The sequence below is a fragment of the Triturus cristatus genome, chromosome 10 (assembly GCF_964204655.1).
Source record: "Triturus cristatus chromosome 10, aTriCri1.1, whole genome shotgun sequence".
Classification (NCBI taxonomy): domain Eukaryota; kingdom Metazoa; phylum Chordata; class Amphibia; order Caudata; family Salamandridae; genus Triturus; species Triturus cristatus.
Window position 1 is genome coordinate 880215336 of NC_140593.1, and position 23597 is coordinate 880238932.

Here is a 23597-nt window from a genome sequence, read left to right on the forward strand (position 1 = left end):
CAAGAGTTACTGCAATTTTTTTAGAAGACTAATATTGCACACCTACACAATGTATGGGTAAAATACCCAACTGATACAAGTTTGTCAGTTTCTTAATTAGATCATATAAGCCTATTACAATGTCAAGAGAGATGAAAACAGTTGCTTCCAATCATTAACCAGTCACAAGTTCAATCCAGGACCCTTGGATTGGTGGTTGTTTTTTTCATCCTTTCTTTATTGACACATGTTTAGTCAATTCCAAATACACGGACCAGCCGACACGTGTTTCGTCTTGCAAAAGACTTTTTCAAGGCAACAAGATCAACGAAGCAGTTGGTAGAATATCCAATCATATGTTTCGTAAACACGAATTCTCGTATAAAATCATCATATGTCACACCATCTAATCTTAGTATAAGTAATTGAACGGGACGGAAGACGGTGATACCACTCGACCGGCAACAATTAGAAGTGAGTGCGCTCGTATCACGGAGCCAGCACGTCACTTAGAGGATACTATTTTGATGCACGCATTTACATTTTATTGACTTTTGGAGACGCAAGAAGCGCATATACTAAGATTAGATGGTGTGACATATGATGATTTTATACGAGAATTCGTGTTTACGAAACATATGATTGGATATTCTACCAACTGCTTCGTTGATCTTGTTGCCTTGAAAAAGTCTTTTGCAAGACGAAACACGTGTCGGCTGGTCCGTGTATTTGGAATTGACTAAACATGTGTCAATAAAGAAAGGATGAAAAAAACAACCACCAATCCAAGGGTCCTGGATTGAACTTGTGACTGGTTAATGATTGGAAGCAACTGTTTTCATCTCTCTTGACATTGTAATAGGCTTATATGATCTAATTAAGAAACTGACAAACTTGTATCAGTTGGGTATTTTACCCATACATTGTGTAGGTGTGCAATATTAGTCTTCTAAAAAAATTGCCGTAACCATAAGTCAGCCTTTTCTAGAAAAAGCAATTTTAAGCTCCCTGTATGACTGAGAGTATTGACCAAATGAAGACATTAAACAGCTGGCATCTACGGGGAGGGGTGGTGGGCGTGTGCAAATAAAATTAAAAACTTACCTCACATGTCCTCTGCTCTTCTTCTGACTGCAGTGCGGCACCAGCAAACTAGCTTGCCCAATGCTGGTGCTGCTCACATGCAGCATGATAGCAGTACCCTGGTTGGTGGGAGAAGCCTCTCTTGGCACTTTGCAGCGCATTGGAGGCCTGCACTGCCTCTTGTTTCAGGACAGCTGGGTTGAGTGTTTAAAGTGTGCATGTCTTTTTGGCTGACTGTCTTGCGACGGCCAGCCAGACATGCTCACTTGAAACCAAAGGCAGCCTCTGCCTACCTATCTTCCCTGATGCCACTCAGCAAGGCCTGCCCCATAATGACACTCAGTTCAGGATTTGATTAAATATAAAAGGGTAATGAACTACCATTTTATTTTTCGTCTGAGGTTTGGGGGGCATTTAAGTGGGGTGACGCCCCTCCACTCAAAAAGATGATCAACCCCTGACATTGAGATGAGTAAAAGTCCCAAGTACAAGGCTAGATACATGGAAAGAGATGTCGAACACTTTAGAACTACTTAGTATGATTGATGAGACAAGTGGCTGTGTCATGTGTGGGTTTGTATGGGATAAGGCCCTTGAGATGTGACTCTCTCATACGATACCACAATTATTTTAATTGAAAACATCGATCTGTCATTAATCTTAAAAAAGCCACATGGCATACTTATGCTCTAAAACCCAAACAGTCTCTTATCAACAAATATTTAATGCAAGTGTTAAAACAACTAGTAAGCCAGTCCGCCTTGCCTTGGGTGAGCAAAAAATCAATATGGAAAACAAATGGTTGGAGGTTGTCACCTTTCCAAGAGAGAAATACTGATCATTTGTTGTTTTTAGAGTCTGCAAACGCCTGGACATGATACTAAATAGGAATGTAAACAAAAGTGTGTGTATTGTACTTTAACATGACGTTTCTGCCTTTGTTTAGTGTAATTATTAGTTGTGGATCATTAACTAAGCTTTAGAACACATTTAAACATGTTTTCTATTTGTCTCTGTTGTATGCTATTATTCTATTACCATTGTGTGTTGCTAAAAATACAGACTTTAGGTGATTTCGATCATTTTTCTACCGTTCGGGACAACAAAATACCGGTAGAAAACCGGTCAGGTGGCAACCCTATTTGCAGGCTTCCGTGTATTATATGTGTATCTCAATCATAGATCACAAATCTGTCTTTGATTTCCTTAAGCATTTTGAGTTGTGACGCTTGTAAAATAAAATGACGTAACTGCTCAAGTGTAAAAACTTAGCACAGTTGAGTTGTGATGTTATAGCGCTCGGTGCCAGAGCCAGCAGCCAAGATGGAAGGCAGATTTAGTGGCATCATTGAAGTTGCAGTTTAATAATAGATCGCAAATACAAAAAGCCAGATCTCCTTTACTTCGGTTAAAGTGAAAAATAATCAGCACAAAGGAGATTTTTTCAATGTGTATTTTTGCACAGGGGTTTATTACAGGAAATAAATAATCACACAGCAGCATGCTGCTATTCATTCTGAATACTTTTAAAACCTGATTTACGTTAAAACTGGTTCTAGTATATTTTTTAACCAAATGAACTGCATTTAGGATAGTTCAATTTCCTACTACAGATCTGTTTTTATTCTTCATGACTGCAACCATACTATTCCTTTTATATGAAGGAGCAAGACTTCAAGAATTTAAGACGTTTGTGGGAAGAGCGTTGGTTTGACCATGTATTATAAGGAATAAAATACCCTCTGCTGAATGTTATAAGGATATTGCATGTTACCTTGATGTTACACAATTATAGAAAGTAGCACTGCATTTGGACTCATTCCTCTATATGCTACGGGAACTCCTGGATGACCTGCAATTTGTTTTGTTTTAATGTACAGAAGGTGTACTTTAGCCCATATTTTGTAAGACCTCCCTGAGTTTTGGGCTTTTGCCACTTCGCAGGGGGTTGATCATTAGCTTTATATAAAAATACTGCTCTGGGAGAATAAGTTAATGATATTACCTAACTTCAATTTACAGCCGAGCAGGATACTAAGCTCATCACATTTAAGCAAGGTTATTAATACCATTTCATAACGCATAAGTAACTGGAAAAACTACAAAAATCGGTTAAGGATTTTATAACCAATTGAGCACTTAAGCTTACTGGTGCCCTACAAGATTTAAAAATGATCTTAATTAATGGGCCAAATGGTTAAATCTGTCTTATATCCACTTATTTATTTATATAGGGCTGGCTAGACCCGAGGGTATCGGATCGCTTCACAAGACGTGAACAGAGACCATAGCATTAATACAAGGTTGACAATGTATATCCAGAGGAAATAAAAAACAAAGCAACATTATATAGGTATATCAAATAATACAAGAATATTCATTGGCCGCATTAGTGACTACTTAAATGGTGTATTTTGTCAAGCGAAGGATCCTGTAAGTGTGCTGAGCAGTTTGATTCCTCTAAGAGGATACGAGACTTGGACAGTTAATTCTTATCTCATTCTGTTCTATTGAGAGACTAATTGGCATTACACTTACAGATCCACAATTAGCTACATTAGTAGAAGTCATTATTGTAAGCATGTTTTGTTGATTTGAAAGCCTTTGATGGTCTAGGGGGTAGACAGAGCCCCACTACGGCATAATTGACATATGAGAGCATACCAAAAGCATAATGACTACTTGCAACCCTGTTAATTACATACTGCAGACCTCAGTCAGGAGTTAACTAAAGTTACTATGATATTTGTCCGGGAACTGTTCCGATGACAGATAGTCCGAGATCCGCGAAGATAATGTCTTTTCACTCTCACAGGGTATAGTCACCTCTAGGCCAATAGACACACCACAGGTAGGCTGATGCCCCCTCAGAGAGTGAAGAGACCAGAAAGGACCACCAGGACTTCCAAAGGTATTGCAGGGCTCCTACAAGACACAAGGAAACAGAAAGGGAAAAGATTAAGGGGACATATCCCTATAATACAGAGGCAAGCGGGAAACCCTCACATTATATGTCCTCCCATACTCACAAATGTATTGCCAGTAGGACGCTGTAAGTAGGTCTCTCCACAGGAAAAACTGCGTATAAATCCAACACAAAAGGTGAACACCTCCTTGCATCCAAGAGTTATGAATAGTACAGTGGAACAAGACAAGTTGAATCCTATTTGGAACTACAGCACCCAGAAGACACCTAACAGGAAGCGTCTTATAGAGCGCTGATTATGAATGTCTCCCACCTACGTGGTAGAAGTGGCATAAACTTGCTAGTTACAGCGTAGTGGCAATATAAAACACAACAGCTATTCACAATGGGAGTGCGTTCTGGCTCCCGATTATCAGCAGTGCTCAACCTCGTAAGACAGCGCTCGTCAGCGCGGACTAAATCAAAAAGCGGAGGAGACTTTAGCCAAAATGCGCTGAATAGCGCTCTCCGTAATGAGCTCAAACAGAAGAAAAAAATTAAACTCTCTCTCATGAACTTGAAGAGAAGGCACTCCTTTAGCGCTTCTTCGCGCTCGTAAATACAGTCTCGCATCCTCTCCGAGGATGATGGGAAAAAGGAAAGGCAGTTCGTTACCGGTGCGTTCTTGCGTGTCGGAGTTTCCAAACGATTCGGACTTACAGCGGTACCCACGGAGGAACAGGGAACTCTTCCAGCATGAAGGAGGTGCTTTAAACACGTTCTTTGCTGGCAGTGAAACAGGTCGGCGTCGTCTCTCGAACTCTCAGGAACGGATGAAACCGGAAGGGGGCGTGGTCCTACACAGGAAAGAAGGCCAAGCACCTGATGCAAGGAGCTTGCTGCCTATAAGCCCACCAAGTCAGCTGACCCACCCTAAGGCAGCATGGGAAGACATACAATGCGATAGCCATGCAATGCACTCTGAGAATCGTAGTTTGTGAACCGGACTCAGCCTTAAAAAGGGTACAAGAAGCCCTAGTGTTAACAATATTTCCCTTCCAAACTTGACCCTTCTGTGTCTGTTACAATATGCTGATGACACAGTTATTCTGAATTGAACTGCAGTTGGCCTTTGATGTTCAGGACATTATCCAGGTTATTCTTTTACAAACATTTGTTCTCACACTTTGAAAATCATCAAATAGTGCCATCTCTGGCTGTAAACCTAACGAGGCAGGTGTGTGGTTCCTAAGTTTAAGGTTCAAGGAGCATGGCGCATAAAACACACTTAGCAGGCTTAGAAACTACATCTGCTGGATAGGTACATGCCATTAGAAACCTTTACACTACCTTAGCCCCTCATTAACTCTCATCTGTGCGGTCTTAAGAGCTAAATTCCAGTCCTCTTTAACATAGATAAGCTTAATTCCCTTTTATCAATCTTTGTCCTTTCTAGACCTATCCCAATGCACAGTATATTGGTTATTTGGCATGCCATTAGGTTTTCAAAAATTTGGATCCAAGTCCAGGGTTTGTCTTTTTTTTTTTTAATAAATCTAACCGGTTTTAAGGCTAGGTTTGACATTAATACTACCCACCTTTCAGGTACTGCTACAGCCTTAGTACTATTGCTACAATGAACAGTGTTATTACTATTGGTACCCCAATTGTAGCTTTTAATAATCATAGTATTGCTGTTAGGAATACTTACCCTACTACTGCAAGACCTGCTATTACTGACACTGCTACTACAAGTTAAACCTTCAATCCTACCAGCCCACTGGTAGCACAATTACTGCAATTAGTAGTATTGCTTACATTAATACCATGGATACATCCATGCTACTACTACCTGTACAACTGCTGCTGCTACTATACCAAATATTTGAACTCCTACTACTCCTAACGTCTGCTATAAATTCTATCAGTGATATTAGTTATACTACTAATTGTACAATAATGTTCTTCTCAAATTAGTATTAATAATGAGGGTATTTCTAGTGAAACTAATACCGCTACTGCTTCTGTTGCTACTACTACAACTTTTTACTTCCAGTACTGGTTGTACTTCTATTATCAGTATCACACTATGTAACACTATGTAAAATTGTAATGCTATGGGCAGTTCTAACAATAGTAAAAGTAGTATAATTGGTAGTGCATCTTGACTCATAAAAATGGTACCAGCATTAGCAATCACAGAACTAGCAGTGATACTATCAGTGGAAATAATATGTGTAGTACTAGTAGTGTCCATAGCAGTAGTAATAGTAGAAGCATCACTAGTAATAGTTCACCTCCAGCATTATTAGTACTGGTACCTGAAGTCTACTTGGAGGAGGAGCTCAAGCTTCACCTGCTTGGAGAGAGGTTCTGTGTCTTGAAATAGGAAGTGGTGTCTGGTGTACAGTTGCTATTGTAATTATCTTCGGCCATGTGTCCACAGCATGAGTAAAATATCATAAATGCCTATGATGGTGTGATACTAGCTATGCAAACGCAAGGAGATGATTGGTGGTGAGAGTCTGAAAAGTTTCAGCGCTCCATGTCAGTCACAGTCCTGGGTGAATCCATCATCGTTCTTTAGCTCACTTCGCCACTCCAGTTCAGACACAGCTATATTCAATTCAGTCTTGAACCAGTGCCTCATGGGAACAGTCCAGCCTGAATTGTCAGCCCAAAACCGGTTCCAGGATGCTCGTTTTCGGTCCAGGGAAAACAACCCTCATCAGCCAGGCTTGCTTGAATCCAGTGGCAAAGTGAGCAGGGGACCCACGACTGGGCATACCCTGCCAACTTAGGGCAAACAAAGCAAACACTGAGATGATGGACAGAGCACTGAAACGTTTCAGACACTCACCCCATTGGGCACAGGGTCCAGACTGATTTGCATATGGCTGGGTTCAAACTGGAATGGCATGGTGAGCAATAAAACCATGGATTTAGGCCCAGATGTCTGTACTGGGGTGAATGTATGATGACATTGTTCTGCATTCAGTCCATCAATTGTTGTTTTTGCAAGTGATACTAGCAAAGCCAGAAGCAGAGGAACAGGTGTAAAGAGACTGCATATGAATAAACAACCCAGGTTTAGCGAAAAAAGAAATAAATAGCGCTATAGTATTACCACTAGGAATTCTACTTTTCTATCACTACTACTATTGCTCCTATTAATAATGCTACTACTGCTCATGGTGAGTGCACGTCATAATTTTCTTTTCTCTTATGTATATAGAGTTGGGACAGAATCATTTTGTAAACCATGTATACAACTGTGCAAGTGTAAAACTGCACTGCCTAGGAATCTGTATGGAGGGACATGATTACTAGGTGAGTAAACTTGCTACCGGAAAGAAAAAGAAAATGTAACCTTTTACTTTTCATCATTACTGCTCCAATGGATTTGAATGAAGTTATATATTTCAAGGTATTTTATCAATAGGGCAACCCAGCGCCAAGTAGATACAATAATCTTCTTGCCCTCTTCAGGTATGTAACTGGAATAGAAAGGATTTAGGATTTCTTTGCCTAAAAGTACATAATTCCACTAGCTCTGTGTGAACAGGTATAGCGTTCCAGAGTTTAGCAGCAAGATGCAAGAAAGGTCTACATCCTTGTCTGGAAAGCCTGATCCTGGGCATTGTAACCTGAGGAAGAGATGCAGAACCGCGACGTGTGAGAATTGAGCGTGAGAATCTTCTTTTTATGCAAGCAGGACCTATGCTGTGTACAGCTTTATGTTCAAAGCAAACAGTTTTGAACATGATGTAGCCAGTGTGATGCCTTGAAATGGGTTCTAACTGAGGTTCTTCTGGGAATGGCAAGTATCCTTCAGGCTGCAGTGTTCTGGACAACCTGGAGATGCTGAAGGGTGTACTGAGGAATGCTAAGATATAGAGAGTTTCCATAATGAAGTCTGGATGCTATAAGCTCCTGTACCATAGTTTTACGTGAACCAGTATGAACTTGAAGGACATTTTTTTTTAGCAAGGTGAGCACTATTTTGACAAAAGGTGGAAGCCCTGAGATGTATATGTGATGAAAAGAAAGTTGGTTGTCGATATGATGCCTACGTTTTTAGCCCTTTCTCTGGACACCATTCAGGTGAATAGACAAAAGAATTCCAGCAATGCACTTTTGACCCTCTTATGATGTCACTTACCTGTTAATGGGATAGAGACTAGTCAAAAAATAGCCAAAGTAACAAAAATGCTTGTAAGGAACATTTTATTTTGTAAAACTACCATGTTCACATAACAAGATTAAAGTTATAGGCTTTCCAAAATGGCCTTGGAGGTAGGATTTGCTATGTAAACTGATCAAGGTAGTTGCTCTTGCAGATGCTGTTATATCAAATGGGCATATCAGTCTACGTGACTCACAGCACAAAGAGTACATCTTGGTTTTGTCAGGAGTTCACTTATTGAGTCCAATTACTACACCATGCCCCTATTTGGTAACTTTTCCTTGCCTACCTCAAAAAGATTATCCATACCTCCTATCCGCAACTATGTTTGCATGAAATTGAACTTTACCTCTGAAGGTCTCTGATGTGGAGAGAACATTGCATAGTGCCCAGGACCACATAGTCTTGAGTGATGCACATGTCGGTCACCTGCTCATCCAAGGGGACAGAGGAGAGATGCTTGCTGTTCACAGAGTACAGATGCAGGGCATATTTATCCTAAAGTAAACCACAAGGGAGAAACACAAAGAAGGTCAAATGTACTCAAAGGGAAGGGCTTTGTAAAATGCCATTACATTTACTCTATCAAATACTCTACAGCTCAACAATTCAATACAGGCCATCAAGGAGGCAGTGCTTAAAAATGCAAAGACACTGTTGAATCTTTAATACAAATAGGATATACTTGTTCCAGATGACCCTTTAATTCAGGTATTAATGAGGCTGCTGCAGTGTGAGACCTATTACATCCAAAGTTCTTCATACTAATATTCGTATTTCATTTGTTTGTTTGTGATTTCCATGAATGCTTGACGCTGTTGCTACCACTGTCTTATTAACATGTGAGAGAAAAGAAAGTGAATAATCTCACTACATGCATCAATATGGTGAGGTTTATAGGCACGAAGCATTTACTCCAGAAGACTGCTTATGGCCAACTGAGAGCAAGTACCAAGCAGACATCTGGACATTTAAATGAGGCCAGTAGGTCAGGGTTTGGAATGCAGGCCTTTTCAGAGACTATTAAACAATACAAAGGTACTATGTATAACACAATATTTAGAGTGATTCGAAACAACAATTGTATGGTATAAAACAAGCAATATAATGCACTACTAATACAGTGCAAGCATTCATGATCACAGTTTTAATATCCCCTTGTTTGCTTTGCATGGATGATTTGCTCCTATTCTTCGGTGGAATAAATGACATTAGAGGTATGATGTCCATTTGTGTCCCCTACGGTAATCAATAAACATGCATACCACACTGATCCAATGCTCCACCATAATCATTTAATTAATGGGACACCTAATATCTTACATCAATAATGACAGGCATTTGGAATACTGGAAATGGCCATTACAAATCATGCATTGATCATATAAAGTGTTCACTGTCTCAGGATGGTCCCTGGTGAAGCCCCAAGGCTGGTCTCATGTTCTTAGTTAAAAATGTCAAAGAAACAATGATTCACTGTAAACTTATTCTAAACAGTAAAGTTCATATTCAGGGGATGCAAAATACATCCTAAAAAGATTGTTCTTGCTCGTAGTATTAGAGACTACATTAATCGCAAATACATAATGCAGTAAGCAGGAAAAGGAGGCCATGAAAAAATAAGATTTTAAAAACTCCGGCAATTGTCATTTTCACTTTTTTTCTGCACCATTTGATCACTGTTTGAACATTTCATAACAAAGGAAATCACATCCACTCCTAGAAGACATGATTTCCTCCTACTGATTTAGTCACCTCTCGAGTGCCCGTTCCCTGCCTTGGTGTTAGTTACTAGTCATAAATCATTAGTAGACCATCTGCTGTTGCCCTAAGTAACTCATTCAATTCATTGTTATGGCACCACCCTGATTACTGAAAACTTCTTTCTGTGGAACTAAATGTGTTAAATAACTCTTTAAGTACTCGTCCACTTTGGTCAGCTCACTGAAATGTGCTTTGACCTAAACTGCTAATATTGTGCTCAATTTTTGGATGGATGTTGCATTCCTCAACTGTGAAACTTTATTGCTAAAAATAATTTTCGAGTGAACCATTGTTTCTTTTACATTAGCATTGGCCCTTTTTCTGCTTAGTGCATTGGCTTACCTTTGTTTTTGATCAAAGTTAAAGAGAGAGAATTAATCACAAATGCATATCTATATATCTTTTTGTAGTAGTTAGTCATAGCTTCAAATTGTGTGAAGTGTGTTGTAGAGTAGGATTTGTCTCTCTCTGACTTGACAGCAGATGACCAAGAGTAAACTGATCTGCTTTGTATACAAAGGTCATCTTAATCAGCTTCTTGACCAAAGGCCTCGTATGTTGTTTTGTTGCACAGAGGCAGTTTTCCTGCTTATCAAACTAAGCCACCAGCTTCAGCTCAGCTATTGGAGACTGCGTCTGGAACAGGGAAACCATGGAATCAAAGATTTAGTAGAATCTGTCAGATGGGTGAAGTAGAAACTGAACTGCACATATTGCTATGTTTTGAATATTTTAGTGGAGATCTTGTTGCACTTAATAAATTAAAATATTAATTGAAATTAATCAAATAATTTTATAACATAAGCACTGCTTCTTGTTTAATCAACATTCTATTTATGAAGGTGGACACTAATTCCAACCAATGCCCAATTTGTTTTTTCTTTTTTCAAAGATATTTGTATTGCATTTTTGCAACATACAATCCGAGATAGTGCCAACACAACATCCCACGCAGGGGAAGTAGAATAATTCAGCATAAGTAGACCGGTTGGAAGAGGTGCGTTGCCCAATAAAATCAAGCTCCTTCCTTATGGAGTGGCCCAAGTAGTGGATACAGTGTCTGATTTCAAATTCCAGTACATTTAGTCCTTGCTGGTCCAATATAAGAGCAAGCATTGTTACAAAGGTGTCAACCTCCTGCTGCGACGGTAAATTCTCCATATCATCCAAGTGAAATGTGTTATATGGAATGAGCATAAAATCATACAGAAACTTATCTCAGATGTAAAATAACATAAATAAAAAACAAAATAACCCCCCCTGAAACCCACCCCCACCCTCCCTGTGGTGCCGGCAACAATCATACAATGATGGAATCACATGACACTAGAACTCTAATCAAAATTGAAAGAGATGAAGGGACCTTATAGTGGAAGGACGGACAGCCGACGGGAGGCCACGTGAAAGGAAGCAGACTAAGGGGCCCCATTTGAATTCAAAGTTCTTATAGTTATCTCTGAAGATGTCAGACATGCGCTCGAAGCTAAACAATTTCCATAGGCGAGCGTGCCAAAGGGAGATAGACGGAGCCCCCTTCCTCTTCCAGGCGGCTGCCAAAGTGATCTTAGCTGCTCCAATACAAAGCCACATGATCATCTTATCAGCCCGAGTCTGGTGTTCTAGGGAAGAGTCACGAAGCCCCAAAAGGACACCTGCCATGGTATTGGGGATGGGATATCCCAACATGTCTTTTATGTGCGCCAGTATTTCCTCCCAGAAGGGCCGGATAGTCGGGCAATCCCACCATATGTGTTGTAAGTCCCCAAGTAGTCTGCATCCCCTCCAACATCTGTCAGAGGTGGCGGGGAAGATCTGTCTTAGCTTGGAAGGGTGCAAGTACCTGTCCATCATGGTCTTCATGTGCGCCTCCCTGAGCTCTGTGGAATGATTAAAACGTGTAATATCAGACCATAAGTGCGTCCATTCTTCATCGGAAATGGGACGGTGTATCAAGTCTTCCCACATGGACATATATCGCGGGCGCGGGGCTAGAGCAGTTTTAAGCAGGAAGCTATAAAAAAATGAAATTACCCCTTTCATAGAGGTGGTCTTGGTGAGGAAGGCCTCAAATTTTGTGAGGGTTCGGGTGGCAGCCTCCCGTACTTGAGGAGTAAGGGCCCAATGCATCAGTTGAGAATATTGGTATTTTTCGGTATGCCCTATTGCATCCGTTTACAGTTATCAAAAGTGAGAGGGTCGAAGTTATGGAACAGGTGTGTCAAAGCTAGGCAACCTCCCTTTCTCCAGGCATCAAAGGGTCCCTCATGTAGGGCTGGGGGGAATGCTGGATTAAAGTGGAGCGGTGTAAATGGGGAGGGGGAACGAAGTCCACCTGTCATCACCCGAGATCGAATCCCACACTTTTAGGGTGGTGCGTGTGGGAGTGCTAATGTATGTATTTTTAGGTCTATCCCGTCTAGGGCGCCACACCAGATCCCAAATTGTTCTCCCTGTCACGCTGCGGTCCATGTGAAGCCAGTGTTTTTCGGATTCTCTTTTTGACCATTCTACCAAGACTCCCAACTGCGCCGCTTTATAATATAATTGAATATCTGGGAGTCCAATTCCCCCTTGGTTGCGAGAGCAACACAGTAGAGAGTAAGAGAAGCGAGCACGGCACCCTTGCCAGATAAAGCGTAGGATCATGGCCTTCACTTTCCGGAAAAAGTCACACTCGATCTCAATAGGTAGGGCCTGAAAAAAATAGAGGAGCTTAGGCAGAAGGGTCATTTTCACGGCGTGAATTCGACCTAGCCAGGACAGAAAAAGAGGTTTCCATTTCTGAGGTTCCGTTTGGATGCGTGCAAGGATGGGGGGGAAATTGGCGGCATAGAGTCCCTTGATTCTTGGCGTTAGTTGGACTCCCAAGTATTGGATGGAAGAGGTAGCCCACAACAGCGGAGTAAAGGACTGGAGTTTGAGGACCTCTGCTGGTGGGAAGGTGAGGTTGAGTATGTACGATTTATTCAAATTTATTTTAAACCCTGACACAACTTCAAAGCGTTCAAGTTCCGATTGTAAGTGAGGGAGTGATGTAGCGGTGCCGTGAGGTGGCGTAGAGTTTGCCTTGTAGGGTTTAATTTATGGGCGCGTTCAATAGAAGTCAGCTCCTTTTCCAGTATCTCTCTTTCGCTAGCGCGTTGCCTATTCAATGCCGCATTGAGGCCAATACATTCCCCCCTGACAACAGCTTTAAAGGTATCCCAGGTGATATAGTCCGAAGTGTCCTCCGGCCTATTGGCGAAGAAATCAGTAATAATTTTCCTCAGTTTGGTACAGGAATCCCTATCTCGGAGAAATGACGACGGAAAGTACCATCTGGGTGTAGTCGGGGCGTTCCCATACCAAGTGAGACTTACAGTGACTAAGCTATGGTCCGATACCGAGAGGGAGAAGATCTTGGCATCCTGTAAGGTGCCTTGCAGGGACTGATTAATAAAGATATATTCAAGCAGAGAGTATGTACAGTGGACATGTGAGTAGAACGTATAATCTCGGGTCTGTGGGAAAAGCGTGCACCAGGCGTCTAAGAGGCCCAAGTCACGTAAGCGCTGTTGCGTTTACCCTGAGAAAGAGCCCATGTCTGAGTGCTGTGTGTGCGTGCTGTCTAGGCCTTTCTGCCATATCAGATTAAAATCCCCCATAAGGATTAGTGGGCCCTCTACAAAGTCTGTTAATTTCCCCAAAAACGTGTGTAAAAAGACCGTCTGCCCAGTGTCGGGGGTATATACTACTGCGAAGGTGCAGATTTTCCCTCTCAAGCGCCCTTTAATCATGATCCAGCGACCATCTTTATCTCTCTGACCTCCCAATGGTTGGAATTGTACAGAAGAGCGAAACATAATAGCCACCCCCCTATGTTTCGTATGGGCTGAGGATCCTTAAATTAGTGGGAAATGTTTGTGCTTGAAGTGCGCGTTCTCAGCTCTAGATAAGTGCGTCTCCTGTAACGCTACAATGTTGAGGTGGTGGTCGATAATGTATTTCCATACTTTGTGGCGTTTTTGGGGAGAATTAAGTCCCTTAACATTCCAAGTTCCAAAAGTAACCGGCATTATGCCATAGATAAAGAACTACCACTCTCCCAAGGCCCCAAGAGCCCCCCTAGGTCATCGGCCCCAAACTGTCTTCTGGGGTGGCATACTTGGCTTGAACTGGTATTACATATCTCCAGGCAGTCGGATAGCCCCTCAAGGGCAATCGGTAAAAAGCCGCCACCACAACCCTCCCGCATCCACCCAATGACCCCTAGAAAAATGAAAACAAACATGAACAATAAACAATACAAACACTACTGTTGGTCCCCCTGTGGGATCGAACAGACCCCACAGGGGACCAGGGAGGACAGCAGGTCCGAGGACCCCGTCCACGCCCGTCCTGGTGGATAATTCAATCGAGAGCATATTTTTTCATTTAGGCGCACAAATGAGAAAAGGCAAGCCTTAATAGGGCCCATGCCGAGGCAAACACCTCGGTACGCTTTCTACGTTGGTGAGGTAAACATAAAGCACCAGTTTGAGTAACAGCCTGTACTGAGAAACAAAACTACCCTCTCCTAACAGACATAGTTTATACGTAAGGCCACTGTTGCTTCCTTTTTTCTATATTAAAGTCCACAATGTCCACGATCTCTCCTCGTCCTGCACCAGTGTCAGAAGCCAAAAGACCAGGAGCAGCAGTGGGGCGCAAATGCGGAGCAGTCTCGGCATTCCCGAGATGAGCCGGTCCCCGCCGCAAGACACCAGAAATCTCTAAAGACGTCGGCCGCTCCGGCAGTCGTACAGGGGACTGAAAGGTTCAGTCCATGGGGCAGACTAGCATGGTCTGCTGGGTCGCGCAGGGGGCGTTGATGAACAATTCCCAAAGTCGATGTAAAGCCTCGGGAGGATTCTCCATTCTTACTTTGGGAGGGGGCATCCTCTTCAGAGGGGAGACCCAGAAGGTCTAATCCTTCCTGCAAATCGGTGACATGGCGCTGTTTGTTCTGAAATTCGAAGGAAAGCCCAAATGGTTAAGTCAATCTGTACCTGATCTTGTCGTCTCGCAGCTTAGTGGTAATTGGCCTGAGAAGTTGTCTCCGTGCAAGAGTAGACGGTGCTACATCCTGATATATGGTGCAGGAATGGTCTTGAAATGAGATGGAGTACTTTGTCCTAGCGGCCTGAAGAACTGCTTCTTTGACTTTATAGGAGTGGAATTTTGCTAGGATGTCGTGGGGTCGTTTCTTCTTGCCATGTTGTAGAGTCCCCACCCAATGAACTCTGTCTAATTTTATTTTAAGAGTCTGTGGGGCCAGGATTTCTGAGAAGAGACCTACTATGAAGGCCTCCAAGTCAGGCCCCTGCGTGCCCTCCTCCAGGTCTCTGACCCGTATGTTCTCCCTCCATGCCCTGTTCTCGAGGTCCTCCGTCTTAAACTGCGATTGGTGTAGTTGATCCTTAAGTGAGAGAACCTCATCCCGAAGCTCAGTGGAGAGTCGCCCTTGTTCCTGGTGTTGTCTCGAGGTCAAGGGCCCTAGTGCCCACAGAGTCCACATCTTGTTGCAGGGAGGATAAGCGTTCTATCAAATCCGACCACAGTTGGCCCATGGAAGATTTGTTGTCTTGGCTGATGTCGCTGTGCAATTCAGATTTTAAGTCCTTAAACATGGTTAGGAGGTCCGCTTTTGTGAGGGCCATTGCTGCAGAGCTTGCGTCCCCTCGCAACGTTGATCGCTTGTCTGAAGTCGCGAAAAAGTCTGAGACCTTGCTTGGTGTCTTGCTTGTCGACTTCTTAGGCGGCATATGGCTTAGTCCCCCAGTGACGTGCGGGTGTAGCAAGGGTAGAGTGAGTATGCAGGTTTCCCGTGGAGGTGCGACATGAAGTAGTGCCTTAAGTGGTGACCCTGGTGCTGTGAAAACTCATCCCAGGCGACTTATGGGGGTTACCTCTAGGGGACTTATCTATGCAATCTACTTAGGTTGCCACACTGGTGTAGTACAGGCAGATGCGCGCAAGTGTCCCAAGGGGCGGAGAAAGCCTTGAGGAAACACTCACCCAGCATGAAGCGACCAGTCAGAGGAAACCTTCAATGGGTGTTGCAAGGCTCCAAGGCGGAATCTGGGCCGCAGGAGCAGGGTTCGTTAGCGTTGAGTAGCTTTGCAATAGCGGTCCCTGTGGGGTGGGGGAGGTGCGTAGGCGCAGCGCCGAACAAATCGTGGCGAGGAGTAGGGTTCCAGGCTATCAGAGCATTCGCATGAAGGTGCCCACTCTGCAGAATCAGCATAGGTGCCACCCGAACTACAGTGTTAGATGTGCTCTCCGCCATGGTGACAGCGGGTGGCTCTGGGTGTGAAGACGCTGGTGCTGGTAGAAACCGCCATTGAAGGTAGCACGTCTACCATGATGAGGTCAGGCAGGTGCGTCGGTAGGAGACCTCAGCCGCATCGGTTAACAAAGATCGCCGCCACGATCGCCCCTGCTGCCGCCGCTACTTTAAACAAAACTCTGTACCTCAAATGCGGGGCTCTGCCTCCTCCCCGTCCGCTGGAAACCAGGAAAGGCTCTGCAGCAGCCAAAATGGCACTGCGGTGACCAGACATCCCTCTTCACGGCAGCCCGAAGCCCAACCGCGCTGTTCTTGGGCCGGTCAGATCACTCGGACGGCTCCTGCTGATGCCTCATATCCTCCCACGCTGGCAGGCTCTATTTGCGGCGTTTCCAGGGTTCTGCAGCTGCTTCTTTGCACACCAAGACAGCGCGTGGAACGGGAGCCGAGACGGGCTACGTCCGCTCGGTCATCTTGCCCGGCCACGCCCCCTATGCCCAATTTTTTCTCCAACTTCCTAGCAGAGCTCTGATTTCTGTAGCCAGAATATGTTTAAGAAATCAAATCCTGTATATATCGGAAACCATGTATTCTTAACTACATACTAAAAATGTATCATCTTTTATGATTAACCGAAATAAACAATTAATAAACTATACCTCACCCATTAACTTACACCGCAATTCACTGAAATATGCTATTGATGACAGAACAATCAGTAATCAAAGTCTCCTTCATTCACTTTTGATTTAGTGACTCTCCAACTCACACATTTCTGCTACTTCAGCTTATCGCAATCTGCATTGAGCATCTGATTGGGCTATAACCACAATTTCCAGTTCACTAACTTATATATACATATATATATGCGAAGAACTTCATCTCAAAGATCACAATTCCGGAAAGACGAAAACGGACCCAAGCTTCTTCGTGCAAAAGGTATTTTTTTAATCCATTGAAGCACCACGCACCGCATGACGCGTTTCGGCCCCAGAAAAGCCTTGATCACATGATGGTGTCAGTGAAAGCCAACAAATTTAAAGTGCAATTAACAAACATCACATGACCATTGGGCCAATAGACATAGAAAACATCTGACAGTACATTGATGCATAAAATGCATGTTTTAAATCAAGATTGACATGTCACGTAATTTGAACGGATGTGCAAAAATGCAATAGTGCAAATTTAGCGTGTGCAACATGGGCAAATTGAAATTATCCCCTTAGTGGGGCTGACCGCACAAGTGGTATGTAATACCAGGGTAAAGTCCCAAAAGTACAAAGTGCAACATTGAAACCCCCATGCCTAACCGGTAAAACACATATCAAGAGTATTTGCTTTAAAAAAAACTGTGCAAATTATAAGCAGTAGTGCAAAACATTTCAGCCCAATGCAATATATCCGTTTATCAAATTACAATGGAGAATTCCTAAATAGACATGTCTGTAGCCTACGTGACATATAGACAGATATATATATATATATCTGTACTCCTGCCTTTACCTCTTAGTCTATTTCCAACCCTTAGCCTTTCATCCTATTCAAACTTTATTCCTTTCTGAACTCACCTTTATGGATGATCTGTCTTCAATGGTGGTTTGGGCCACAATCTGTCCCTCCAACCCAACTGCAAGATGAGAAATGGTCATCGGTAACGTGCTTTCACTTGGAGGTTTTATGGACTTCATAAACTGCCCCCGGCGTAAAGTGTGGACAATGATGGTGCCATCCTGGGAAAGTAACATATCATGAAGACATTGGTAATCCTTCATTGTGTTAACATAGTCTAAGTATGTTCTTCCGCAAAGATGGTCTATTTTGATCAAAATATCTGATCATACTAGAGTCATTTACAGATTCAAATGATTTCCAAAGCTTCTGTCCCTCTCCTTTTTCCAACAGAAACAAAAACAATTCATCACATATGCTGAAGTGAATTTCTTCTACACTTTTAAGAGAAGACGGGGATGCATAAGAGCTATCAAACTTCCTAGCAATTGTCTCATTACACAGATGCTGCATTGAATAAAGTAACAATGACCCAATGCCATTTAAAACATCTTCACAGGCTACAGTCATTCCCTCCCAGACTCAGACTTTCTGAATAAGTAAAGACCTCGTAGTCTTTGGTTTGGGCATTGAGATGAGAAGCTCATGGGCCCAGTGACTATATCACTCTAAAAATAATTTCAGGAAATACCATTCAAATACTTAATGTATAGGCAACTGTATTCAGTGAAGTGTTAGAACAAAATCACCAGAGGCCAGTAGTAGAGATTAAAATGGACATGTACTTTAGTTCAGTTAATAGCACTACTCCTACCAAATCTTTACCTTTGATCCAGACACAGTCATGTCCAGTTCTGTGCTTATGGCAACACATGTGACCTCTTCATCGTGTCCATACAATACTTGCACAGGTTTTGGAGCTAAGCCACAGGAGAAACCACCCTGTGGGAGACAAATACACAATTAAAGAAGAAATACAATTCTAATTAGGCTGCATAGCTGTCAAGGCATCTAAGAAAGCATATACTATAAGAATGCCCCACAACCAATACGCTATCGCTGGAAGAAAATTGTATCAAGTTGCTTTGTGGGAGTGAACCATGAAAACAAATATACATGCACAAGTGCATACAAACAAAATCTGCAAAAACCAAAACACCGGTCATTATTGAGCTAAAATTGAAACATTAAGAAAATCACTAAATAAACTCAATTAGAACTCCACCTCGTTGTGCACCAAAGATCTCACTCTGAATGATATCACATGGACCAGAGAATATATAGTAGCTTGGATACATAAAGGGCTTGCATTGAGTGGTCACTATAAACAATTACAATATGCACTACATATAACAATATATCTCTTGTGATGTCACATTTGAGATCATAAAATTTGTGACAGTAGCCAATCGGAAAAAGGTTAAGGTTCGGTAAGAACAGTAATTTGTTAATAGTTTACATTTTGGATTTTGAGAGAACATTGGTGGTGGTACTTATAATTTTTCCAGAGTAGTTTGAGTTTCATTGTGTACATTTTGCCAGACCAGTTCATCAAACATGCACAATAACCATAATTCTTGATTTCTAGATTTGTTCACCAACTATTGAGATTTATAATGGACATGGTGTTTATGGGTCTGGTCCATCGATGTCACACACAGTGATTTTTGATGTTATGGATATTGTGGCAATAGGAGGCCTGATGAAGTTAAGGCTTTCAGAGAACCTTAAACAATATTTTTTTAATCTGAGTAAAATATATATATATTTTTTAAACTAAAATTGAATTTTCAAAAGCAGTATTTTATCAAGAAATGTATGTACTTAAATACCTCATAAGAAATTTTCTTTAGGGCTTAAAACAAGACTGAGCTGCTCACCTGCTGCAGGACCTGCCACACCATGCAGGTGGTATCTCTTGACCCAGAAATGAGGTAGATTCCACAGAGGTCAAGAGCGAGGCACGTGACAACATCTGAAAATAGAAGGAAATAAAGGACTACTTTAAGTCTCAGGTCATCATAAAGAACACATTGTATGACAGTCAGGTAAGCATATTAGAAGTGTCAGCACATAAAATTAAGTGAAGTCACGTTTGTTGCACTAATAGCACCAAGGGACAGGCATCAGGTGAGGACTGCTTAAACTGTCAGCGTGACATAATTAGCATCACTGGTAAAAAAAATAACCAGACAACGTAAGTTCAACATGCTCAACTATAACACACTGACAGCTGGAGGAGTGGAACACACTGTGAACATGACAGACAAAATAGGAAGGATTGGTGTGAATGGAAAACAACAGTATTAGAAGCAGAGATGCTCAGATTAGATGATATCAGAGAAACGTGTACGAAAGTATTGACCAAACATTATATATATGTATAGAGAGGGAAAAAAAGTTAAAGGGACATTATAGTTAGCTGACAATATCAGTTAAAACATTCCATTTTAAACAAACAATACCACTTAAAGAAACATCTGAATTGACATCATTGATAACAACACTACATAGATCACTAAAACTGGTGAATTTATGTGATCAATGATGGCACAAACCATGTTATGAATGACGTAATATGTGAGGTAATTATCAGCGCATGGCGAATCGCAAGTTGCAGTTACTATAGGGCAAAGATTAACACAAAAGAGCTCAGTCAGGATGGATACTGTCATGCACTTAGTTGGATGTGTCTGTAGCAGATGTTATGCTCATATAAGGTATTAACTCATGATTGGCAAGCCCACATGACAGTTTCTAGAAGTACCAGGAGATCCTGGCTGAATGTTTCAAGCATAGATCCAGCTTTCATTGACATTTTGTCCTGGCCACATTGTTACCTATGTGCCTGGTGATGTGTCCTATGACCTTCCCTTTACTCAGTGAGGTGACACGTAGGCTGTTGTCCCAGTGTCCAGCACTGAAGAGCAGCTTCCCATCATGTGACACGGCCAATGTTTGCGAGGACAACTCCACACCCTGGGCGAAGGGACCATACAGGAAACGCTGCATTCTGTTCAAGAGAACAAAAAATTCACACATCACTGGCTCCATCCAAGACATAATTGTCCCATCCAACTCTCTGCTTCTATTTCACAGCATCTCTTCAGATTTTTTACATTCGCTCTCAGTAGGCACCATTTGGCAACATGTTTCTGTGTTAGAAATTATGTCACACATAAATCTGTTATCAGGAATGATTACTTCAATTACCAATGCTTTAAGGTTCTAGCACACCCCTCGCAAATAAAAAGTGATGTCAGAGTCCCCTAAAATAAACACTCTGGTGTGTTACTGTTCCATGAATTGAAATTGACTGTGTTGTATATGTTGTTCGTTTTTTAGTCCATCAAAACACAGCTGAAAGTTTTGGAAGTCAATGAATCTATATTAACCAAATTCTAGATATTTAATGATTACTTCACTCATAACAATGTGTATGCTGCTAAAGTGAAATGCAGGCAAACGTTTGTTATGCTGGTACTTTGGCATCCATTCCAACACGATAGAAAGCATGTTTGAATAAACATCAGCCACTGGCGATGGCACAGGGCCACATTCCAAATCATTGTTTTTCACCCACTATGCCCTTCTAGACAGAGACCCACCTTTTTGTACAATCATAGGGTGCAAACCACATATTCAATATACAGTAATTGTTGAGTTTTAAATTAAGCTTTGTAGTAGTTACAAAAAGTTCCTTAGATGTACTGTTTTTAAGCACCTGTACATCTACATCGAAAAATACACAACAAAGTAATCTTTATTGAAGCATTTGTGTTTGTAAGATATGTAGATTTTGCTACTGATTCATTATAGTAATTCATAAATTAAATGTAAATTTGTAATGATTTTTTAATAATGTTTTATACATATTTTAAGAACCCCCCTTGCAAATATGCTTTATAAAGCAAGTCATTATGTGCTGTGACAAGAGGCAGCTGATAATGAGATACATGCACTTAAAATGAGCATTTTTCATATCATGGCCTTTCAATAGGCTGTATTTTTCAAACAGACATTAGATCTTTACAGGTAGGCCTTTGATAGTGCACTTTGGAATTCAGCATCTGAAGTGGTGTAAAAAGCTTTGTGCTTGAGCAAGTTGCCATGGGAATACTACAACTCTAAGGAGAAATCTGATATTCTGTAATAAAACGAACTGTGGACTTCACATTTCTTCACATTTCTACAGAAGCGGACATACATTTCAATAGAGTGGGTGCAAATGCTTTTTGGCTTCAGAGAAGTGCAAGGCAGACTCCAGAAGCTGATCGTGGGCCCAGAAATTGAAAGGTGTATAGATCAAACTAAAGTAATGCATTTTGTTTACACCTCTAAATGCGTTTAAAAATACCTATGGTTTGCCTTGAAGTAATCAGCATTCTATTTTACACAGATTTTATCAACTCAGCTATTCTAACTAACAAGAACAGAGAAAAGATGTATTGTTGTATTTCATGTACTCACTGCAACAGGAAAACGTAAGACAGATATAAATGGCTTAACATTTTCATTGTGTGTAACATTGTCTTTGTCTGCTAAAAGCATAAAAGTTACTTCAAAGCTTTTCGTGACTTTCAAGAAAAGTATATTTCATAGTCGTATCACCAGATCTAGTTGATGTTCAACTGAAGGGAAAAACTGTTTTACGTACCCAAAGGTACATAAGTGGTATATTTAGTCTATGGAGATACAGCACCTAGAATCTTGCAGAGTGGAGGCAATATCAGGTAATGCATTTGTCCATGTATTCAATGTATGCATAGTTTTACCATTACTGTTTGTTTCAGTCCTTGTGTTTGCTTTATTTGCCTTAAGTTGGCAGGGTATGCCCAGATGTGGGTCCCTTACTCACTTTGCCACTGGAGTCAAGCTAGCCTGGCTGATGAGGGATGTTACACCGAAACCGGTCCCAGGATGCTTGTTTCTGGTTCAGGGAAGACCTGGCTTGGCAGTTCAGGCTGGACTGTTCCCATGAGGTACAGGGTCCAGACTGGTTTGCATATAGCTGGGTCTGAACTGAGGTGGCGAAGTGAGCTAAATAATGATGATGGATTCAACCCAGATCTGTGACTGGGGGGTGAGTGTCTGAAAAGTTTCAGTGCTCTGTCCATCATCTCCTTGTGTTTGCCACGAAAGAAGTTGGGTCAACTGATCCTTTGGAAACTAAGAGAGTAAGAGAATGAGCTTCATTAAAAGTAAAACTTGCATTTGTAGACCAGGATATCCGCTTCAGCAGAAAATATTTTCTGATGAGCGAAGAGTTTAGACTGCTATTTATGTCATTCTTTCATCTTTGCTTCACTCCCTCTTAGCTGTTTTGTCATCCTTTCTGTGTTCTCCTTAAGATCTACCTTGGTCTAAACCCTGTGCCACCTCCAAAAAAAGACCTAGAAGTTATTTTATTCAACATTAAGTTCCTTTACATGTTTTACTGCTCCACACAATAAATGTGCACAGTGGAACCCTCACTGTAAGAAACCCATTTGCTAATACAGCATCCTGTGCTGACCCTGAAAGATGCAATTTTATGCAAAATTGTAAAAAAAAAAAACTTGACTAGCTAATTTATTTTTTGTAGTAATTTCTTGAATCCATAATTCTTTAACATGATTCTTTAACATGCTTTCTGTATGTGCTATTTTTTCCTTGGGTATGTACAGCATTAAGACACTTTCTTTAGTCGTATTGATGCACTATGAAATTACAAAAATATTTCAAAACATTCTTGGCTGGAACAATTTGCCTCTTCCAGCCCTTAAGAAGACAGATTGTTTGAACAATCGTAAGTAAATACTGTTCTTTCTACTATTTTCTCCAAGCAAGAATTTCCATAAGTGCACCTCATTTTAACTTGG

The 23597-nt window shown here is 41.5% G+C and overlaps 1 protein-coding gene across 6 annotated transcripts in view; it reads right to left on the reverse strand.

Annotated features, from left to right (window-relative positions):
* NBEAL2 (neurobeachin like 2) overlaps positions 1-23597 on the reverse strand; it is a 737578-nt gene that overhangs the window by 23282 nt on the left and 690699 nt on the right. For all 6 annotated transcript variants that reach the window (XM_085628557.1, XM_085628556.1, XM_085628554.1 and 3 more), the window contains 5 exons: positions 20577-20749; positions 19617-19711; positions 18562-18678; positions 17796-17957; positions 8503-8651 (listed from right to left, as the gene is read on the reverse strand). In XM_085628557.1, coding sequence (XP_085484683.1) covers positions 8503-8651; positions 17796-17957; positions 18562-18678; positions 19617-19711; positions 20577-20749 — 696 coding nt within the window. The remainder of the gene's footprint in view (positions 1-8502; positions 8652-17795; positions 17958-18561; positions 18679-19616; positions 19712-20576; positions 20750-23597) is intronic.